At 51.1% G+C, this 8,392-nt stretch overlaps 1 protein-coding gene across 1 annotated transcript; it reads left to right on the top strand.

The window, feature by feature from the left end:
• Window positions 1-215: 215 nt before the first annotated feature.
• Window positions 216-4,776, top strand: KLF4 (KLF transcription factor 4). The gene is given in 5 exon segments (XM_063321034.1): window positions 216-711; window positions 714-836; window positions 982-1,885; window positions 1,976-2,140; window positions 3,663-4,776. Coding segments are annotated over 5 exon segments (1,455 nt in total). The 5' UTR covers window positions 216-624; the 3' UTR covers window positions 3,839-4,776.
• Window positions 4,777-8,392: the final 3,616 nt, after the last annotated feature.

Genomic DNA, 8,392 nt, shown 5'->3' on the forward strand with positions numbered 1-8,392 from the left:
GGCGCGGGCGGGCGGGGCGGGGCGGGGCGCGGCGCGGGGGCGGGGCGTGGCGGGAGCCACCACCACCACCCTCCCCCCCCCCGCTCCCCGTCTCGGCGCCGGCCTCTTCCCCCACGTGTCAGTTTGTTTTCGCCGTCGCCCGAGCGACGGTGGGCGGGCCGCGCGCGAGGTGAGGTTATAAGAAGGGCGGCGGCGGCGGGCCACGAGCAGTGCCGAGCGGGGCGCGGCGGCGGCAGTGGCGGCAGGAGCAGCGCCGACAGCAGCGGAGCGCGGGCCGTCCCGGCCCCTCCCTCCCGACTGGCACCACCGCGCCCCGTCCGTCCGTCCCGCCCGGCTCCCCCATGGCCGCCGCTGCCTGGGAAGCACCTCGTGCCGCCGCCGCCCTGCCGGTGCCGGAGCCGCGTTGCCGGGCGGCGGCCGCCGCCTCCCCGCGGTGCCGCTAGCGCCCCGCGTCCCGCTTACCTTCGTCGCCGGTGAAGCACTGAGGAAAGGCGCTCCCGCGGCACCGCCCCAGCGGCTCTCGGCGGCTGGACGGCGCGTTCGTGCCACTCCTCCTCCCTCTCCTCCGCGGCGGCGCTCGGGGCGACGGCGGCGGCAGCAGCTCGGCGTGACGCCCCGGCGCGGATGCGGTGGGTGCCGGGCGCGGACCCCGGACCGGCATTGCCCCACCTGCCGCCGCCGCCGCCGCCTGACGCCGCTGTGCTCTCCCCACCCGCAGGCAGCCCCCCGGCGAGTGCGAGATGGCGCTCAGCGGCACGCTCCTCCCCTCCATCGCCACCTTCGCGGCGGGCGCCGCGGGCCGCGAGAAGGCGGCGCGGCCCGCGGGCCCCGGCAACGTGAGTAGCGGCGTCGCGGCGGCGCGGGCCGGCCGGGACGGGGCCGGGGCTGGGGCGGCGGGGGTGGCGGCGGCGGCGGGGTCCGTCCGGGGCGGGCGCGGCGGGGCGGCGGGCCGGGGTCTGAGCTGTGCCCGTCTCCCCGCAGCGGTGGCGGGAGGAGCTGTCGCAGCTGAAGCGGCCGCCGCCGGCGCTGGCGGCGCGGCCCGTGGAGGCGCCGCCGTCGGAGCTGGAGGCCGCCGCCGCCCTGGGGCCCCGCCGCGACGCTGAGGAGTTCAACGAGCTGCTGGACTTCGACTTCATCCTCTCCAACTCCCTCATGCACCAGGAGCCCGCCGCCGCCGTGGTGGTGGCCCCCGCCGCCGCCCCGGCCCCCACCGCCAGCCCCTGCCCCGCCGGGCCCTTCGCCTACCCGCTGCCCCGGCCCGAGCCCGCCGGACTTCTCTACGGCGGCGGCGGCAGCCGCGACGGGGCCCCCGCTCCCGGCCCCGCTGCCCCCTTCAACCTGGCGGACATCACCGACGTGTCCCCTTCGGGAGGCTTCGTGGCTGAGCTCATGCGGCCCGACCTGGACCCGGTGTACCTGCCGGCGCCGGCGGCCCTGCCGCCTCTGGGAAGCCTGCAGGGCAAGTTCGTGGTGAAGGCTGTGGGCGAGTACAGCCACCCGGGGCTCAGCCCCAAGAGCGGCCCCCCGGCTGCCGCCCCGCCACCCGGCACCGAGGGCCCCGGGGCCCCCTACAGCCCCCTGCCGCGGATGTGCCCCAAAATAAAGCAGGAGGCTGCCCCGCCGTGCACCCTGGCCCCGCCGCCTCCGCCGCATGGAAGCGGCCCCCGAGGAGCTCCCCAGCACGACTTCTCCATGGGCCGCCCACTGCCCACCCGGACTACGCCTTCACTGGGGCCCGAGGAGATGTTGAGCAGCAGAGACTGTCTCCCCACTGCCCAGGGGCTGAGCCACCCACCACTGCCACTGCCCCCGGGGTACCCCCCGGCCCCCGGTTACCCCACCTTCCTGCCCGAGCAGCTGCCGCCCGGCACGCTCCAGTACCAAGGTGAGTCCCTGTGCTTTGGCAGTGGGCACGCTTGGGCACCTGCTTTGGCTTTGGCCGTGGTGGTGCTCACTCGTCCCTGTCTGCCTCTAGAGCTGATGCCGCCGGGGAGCTGCCTGCCTGAGGAGACCAAGCCCAAGAGGGGACGCAGGTCATGGCCTCGGAAGAGGACAGCCACACACACCTGTGACTATGCGGGCTGCGGTAAAACCTACACCAAAAGCTCTCATCTCAAAGCACATCTGAGAACCCACACAGGTCAGTCCCAGCGCCGGGTCAGTGAGATGCCCCAGCATGAGGGGCATGGGGGTAGCCCCGTGGACAGTGAAAAGGGGGGAGCATAGGAGGAGGGCTAAAAGTAGCAAGTTATAACCCTTCTCTGCTGGGTTTCTGGGCTTTTTTTCCTCCCCCTTCGGCTACGTCAAGTCCTGTGCAGTCTTTGCTTATTGGCTCGGCATTTTGCTTAATGGTTCAGAATGACTCAGATGTGGGAGCGGGTGGGTTTCTTGCCAAAGCAAAGTTTTTTGCTCCTCTCTTGCTGTGCAGCTAGCTAATTAGCAGGTAGTTGGAAGTCAGCTGGGATTTGTTGCTCTAGATGCTGTCGGCCCACTTCTGGGAAGGGAGCAGACCTCTCTCTAATATATGCTTTCTTTGCTTGTGGTTAAATGCTTCACACGCGCACCCCTCTTTTCTTGGCTTGCTCTAGTGTAAGAGATCGTGCACCTCTGCAAGCTGCTGTTCCCTTTCTGACAAAACTGTGATGGGTCCCTTGCAAGTGGGGCTTTCGGCTGTGTTGGCAGCGCTGATGGGGTGCCTCACCTACACATAGGAGCACATCTTCCCCTGCACTGGCAGTGTTTAACGGTTGATTTGCTACTGCTAGAATTCGGATAAAATCTGAAGTGTGTAGCTGAGCCCAAGTTCAAACTTCAACCTTGCAGCTGAGTGTGGTGTTGCAGTAACTGAGCTTGTGAAAGCAGGTACATCGTGCGTGGTTTCGCCAGTGCAGGCATTCCGTAACAGTGATTAAATAACCTGGGAATTTGCATAATTTAAATCCCTGGATTGTGGACTTGATTCAGAACTTTCTCCTGAAGAGGAGATGGGAAAGGGAGAAACTACTGGTAGTGCAGTAGTTAGGCTACATCTCCAGCTAATGGCAGTAGAAGAGAAAAAGTCAGTCAAGTGAACGGCGCTTCCCATCTGCCCCGAGCTGGTCAGCGCTGTCTCCGGTATGTGTAGGACCGGAGTTTGTAATTGTCAGGGAAACTTGTCTTGCTGTCAACAGTGGTTTTGTTATAGTGAAGACACTTAGAGTTCTTAATCAGGTTGAGCTAATGAAAACAGTTTCCAGCTGTTTTTTTAATTCTTGAGACCTACAATTATCTAAATACTTTTTGTCTGCTGAGCTATTTCTGGTTGCTATTTGATAGTATACATCAGCCGGCAAAAATACACTCTATTATTATCTGAAATTGTGTGTTCTGAAGGCTTGTGTGGAAGACAAACGGCGAAAATGAGCATTTTAGTGAAGATTTCAGTGACGCCAAGATTTTGTAGTACCTGTACATCTTGAAAAGACAGTCTTACTCTGTTAGTCCTTGTAGTTTCCTTGCAACTGCTTCAAGTAGCTTGTTGCATTTTCTTTGACACTGCCCCGTTTCTTACTCAGGACAATGTGTGTTAGTGTTTCTTGAAAGAAAGGTATTACAAGTGGTAGCCATGAAAAAAAGCCCTAACTGATGTGGCTTATTTTCTTTTTTTTTCTTTTTTTTTTAAGGTGAGAAACCTTATCACTGTGACTGGGAAGGCTGCGGATGGAAGTTTGCCCGATCCGATGAACTTACTCGTCACTACAGAAAACACACAGGCCACCGCCCATTCCAATGCCAGCGGTGCGACAGAGCATTTTCCAGGTCGGACCACCTTGCCTTACACATGAAGAGGCACTTTTAATTGGAAGCCGTGGATGTTTCCCCAACTGCTGTAGAGATTCAGTATTTACAGCGCAAGGACTGTCTTCCGCAAGATGGGGAGAACACAGTTTAAGCACTACAGATAATCAAGGTGAAGTCTTCTAAAGAGTGGAAAAGAGGGATAATTGCATACAGACGTTGCAACTTTTTTTATATATATATACATTTAAAAGAAAACAGAACCAAAAACGTTGGGGTCAATGACTGGATCTTCTAACATTCCATTTGTAAATCCAACTTGAATTATTTCCGGACTACAAAATGCCAAGGAGTGACTGGAAGTCACGGATATCAGGGTTAAACAGACTGTGTGTAGTTCGGAGGGTGGGGATATTACACAGGGAAATGACGTTCCCTTAATTTTCTTTCAATGCAATATTAGATGTAAATGTCATCTTGTACTTTCCTTTTTTTTCTTCCTTCTAAAAGCCATTACAATGTTAAAAGAGGAGGAAAAATTCAGGTACAGAATTCTATTTTAAAAGCCTATTTCATGGTGCTTAGTGACTGTTGGTTCTAGAGGTACCAAAAACAGGAAGCCAAAGTTCTCAAACTGCTGCATATCTGACAAGGAAATATTTTTGTCTTCCGATCGCCAATTATGACCTAAATCAGGTAAATAAACCTGGTTTATCTTCTTTTTTTTTAAAGAAAATAACTTTATGCAGACAGTCTGTAATGCACTGTGGTTTCGATGTGCAATAGTTTGTACAATGGTTTATTCCCAAATATGCCTTAAGCAGAACAAATGTTTTCTATATAGTTCTTTACATAATAAATATGTAATATAAATTTAAGCAAACTTCTATTTTGTATATTTGTAGACTACAAAGTAAAAATGAACATTTTGTTGGAATTTGTATTTTGCATATTCAAGTTGAAAATAAGTTCTAAATAAACCTAAATATTTTATCTGAATGGCTGCTCTAATTTTCTTCTGTGCATGGATATGTCCAAAGAAAGTTTATTAAGTATTTGTTAGTGGTTGAGTTTCCCAAGGCAAGGGAGGGGGAGGAGGGCGGTGAAGGCTTGTAGTCTTAGGAGTCTGAAAAATAGGATTGTATAAGTGCAGTGCCATGTAACACTTTTTTTTAGTAAAAAAAAAAGGTGTACTGAAAATTTTTGCTTTGAGTATCAAATTGCCACTTATCCTGCCTGCATGATGAAATTGTAATTTACCATTTTTAAGATAACTCAGTTTGAATTAATTGTTAGAGGAAGTGTATCTGTTGGGGACACTAGATTTTGCATATTCAAAGACAACAAATTCTAGTATTTTTTTTTTTGTGGTGGTCTTTTCAGCATGAAATATTTCTAGCTTCGTTTTCTTGAGCTTCTCACATAAGCTGGAGTAACTTCCATGTGAAGGAAGGAAAATCAACTGAGTAATGTTGCAAAGAATAAACTTGACTCAAGGAATGAGGAGTGCGTGCATGAAACACCTTTTAACAATAAACTACGTGGAGTTTCTTTTGAAGCCTGCTCTGTCCCGGGAATTCAGTAACTCGGCAGTACCTGTGAAGAGCCAAAATTCCGATAGGAATCCTGGTATGCATACCTAACTTGGGAAGGCTGGCCATGCAGAGTCTGCAAAAGCTGTGCGTTCGGGATGTGTTGCTGTAAGGTCCCCAGTGTGCCTTCAGTTGCACCCGCTCTGCTGCAGTTAAACGCAGTGAGCCTGCTGCATGCCTCAGGTCGTTACCATTTCTGTTGTAGTTGTCCTTAGGGACCTCGTTGCTCTAGTTTCGTTACAAATGCGTAGCAATAAGATGATTTCAACATGAATGCTCGATGAATAGGACCTGTTTTTCTCACTACTCTTTGTAAAGAGAAGAAAGAAATTATTCCTCTTCCGCTGGTTTAAAATGTCAGTCAGCTAGGAATTTGGATGTATGTAATGCTCAATAAAGCTGAGCATGGAAAACAAATTACAGGCAAGAGCCATTCATATTTTTTCAGTATTTAAAACAAGAGTGAGTGGCAATATCAACGTTTTGTTCCCAAATGTGCTTCAGGAATGCTATTAAATTTCACATTTTGATGTGTTTGCTGTGCCGTGACTGGTGCCGTTTCTAAGTCTGTGTAAGTAACATAACGATGCAGAAAATATTTCTCACCCCTTATCATCTAGGCATGCTTTGTTCAACTGAAAGCTATCTTTGTTGGTTTGGTTCGTAGGTAACACAGGGAGTAGGGAATGTCATGTTTGGTTTGTGAATAGCAAGTATTTAAAGATAAATTAAAGTTATGAGTCATCCTTTAGCTGAAGCTTTTTATGTGAAAACTTTTTACAATGAAACCAGTGATTATTTTTTTTTACCTCCTCCATTGCTCTGCCTGTGGATTCTGGATGAGAGGTCCAAGGTCAATGTTGCAACTGGCATGTACCGTGTGCCTGAAGCACATTGTCCCGTCTCGATAATGCTGGAGCACGCTCAGGTAGCTGCAGGATCACCTCTGTCTGTACGGCTGACATTCAGCACCTTTTGCCTCTGTGCAAGGTCTATGTCCTAACACATCCATAAGTACTGAAATCTGAAGATTTCATCTGAGAAACTTGTTTCTTTTGCTTTTCAAATATTCTGTCATTTTGCAGCCTTAAGAATTTTATAAGATGCTCTAGCGTTTAGTGATGCATTATCTGCTTCAGCCAACTTCAGTTTCTACTTGATGGTTTTATAGATCCTAGCTTTATAGTTGCATGAACAATGGCATTGTTGAAACAGGGCTTTGTTCTCTTCTCCCACTTAATTTTTTTTTTTTTTTTTTTTCCTCATCCTAACCAAGCTGTCCTCGTGTATGACTTTCTTTCCAGACCTAAACAGGCACAGTTGTAGCTTGGTATTTAAAAAGAAATGCTGCTGTTCCTTTAACCATTTCCAAAAATGCTACTCCTATACTTTCGGGACAGGAGCCAACGCTTGATTTTTGCCCTTCAGCAGCGTGTAGCCTGTGAGAGGCAGTCCTTGTTCTTAAGGAGGTCTCGGGGTGGGGGGAAATACTGAAATGAGCAGTTGCACCAGTTGTGCTCTGGTGGGTTAGGGAGAGCTAGAACGGGCACGCTGCGTTCGCCACCTGTTTCGTTGTGTCTAGCGTCCTGGAGTTGCTCTTAGGTACAAGATTGTACACGGATGCAGCGGGACAACACATATCTCGAAAAGTGTATCTTGTAAAACATATGTAAAACACCAAGCAATCTTGTAAGGGTGTCTTGAAAAACAAGATTTGTTTAGTGTTACTAAAGCTATATTCATGTGCTACTTCGCTCAGGCTGGGGCATCTAAAAGCAGGGTTTGAGGTTATGAGAGGTTATATGCCTCTCAGACATGGGCTGAGCACCCCTGGAGCTGCCCCAGAGCACTATTTTAGCCACGGAAGGGAAAAGCTCTCATGTCAGAGAACGATCTCTGCAGTCAAACTACAGCCATCCTTAATCCTGCTTATCCCTAGCCCAAATCTCTCTTGAGCACACCTAACACGTGAAGATGGAGCTGTTTAAAACAAGATGGCACATGCCTGCCTACCAAGTGCCAAGTATTCAAAAGTGGCATCAGAATAAAAATCTTCTCAGAGCCGCAGTGCTTCTGTGCCCTTGTCTGCTGCACACCACAGTCTGGAACTTTGCACCCTTCAGACTTGGTTGTTGGTTGCAATACAGTGCAAATGCCTTCAGCTTTCCCCTGTCACAGAAGGGTGTACTTGCAAGAGAGTTGCTCTTCCCCCGTGGAGGTTACCAGATCCTGCTGCTGCTGAAGTCAACTGCAAATCTCACAAGGATTTATATTAAGCTGATATGAATCAGTGGATTTCATTCTCCTTCTCTTTAATAAGGGGAGATCAGAGACTCCTGCGGTTAATCACCCCGAGTGCTAACGGTTCAACCGAATTAGTTTACACAGGTTTCCTATGGGAGTGTGCTAGATGTTAGAGCTAGCCTGCTTCCACTGAAGTCCCTGGCAAACACTTTAACGGCATTTAAGTGCAAGAATTTCCAAATTAACCTAGTTGCAAACTGTGTTCCTCCCTGGGCTTTCCTCCTTCCTGAGTGTGATTGGGTTGTGTGCTCTAGAGGCAGCAGGAGAATAGGAACGGGTTGCAAATGTGGACAAACAGACCACTAGTTACACTGTGGGGGTCTGGCAAGGGTCTGGATGTGGTAGGAGTGCTAGTTGGAGGAAGTAAACCCAAGGTATGGTGAGCAAAACTCACACAGAGAGGAAGGGGAACACCACTGCCACCACCACTGCTACTGCATGTTGACTTGTGCTTGCCAGGAGAACTCCCCAGATTAAATAGCTGTGTGTAGGCTCAATGGATGTACCTTTGGAGACCAAAGAGATAGTATGTACATAAAAGAGGGGAAGGCCCATCATTCACTGAAATTTAGTTGAGGTCACATTGGCTTGGATCCACAGGGTAACACACCCACATTCCCCTGTCTGCCGTACACCTGGATGACTCACGTTTTGTCTGCCCTTCGCTCCTGCTGTGACTTACAGGTTGGAGGTGGCGTTTTTGTTACTGCTGAGGGCAT

Source organism: Chroicocephalus ridibundus, chromosome Z, assembly GCF_963924245.1.
Source record: "Chroicocephalus ridibundus chromosome Z, bChrRid1.1, whole genome shotgun sequence".
NCBI classification, from domain to species: domain Eukaryota; kingdom Metazoa; phylum Chordata; class Aves; order Charadriiformes; family Laridae; genus Chroicocephalus; species Chroicocephalus ridibundus.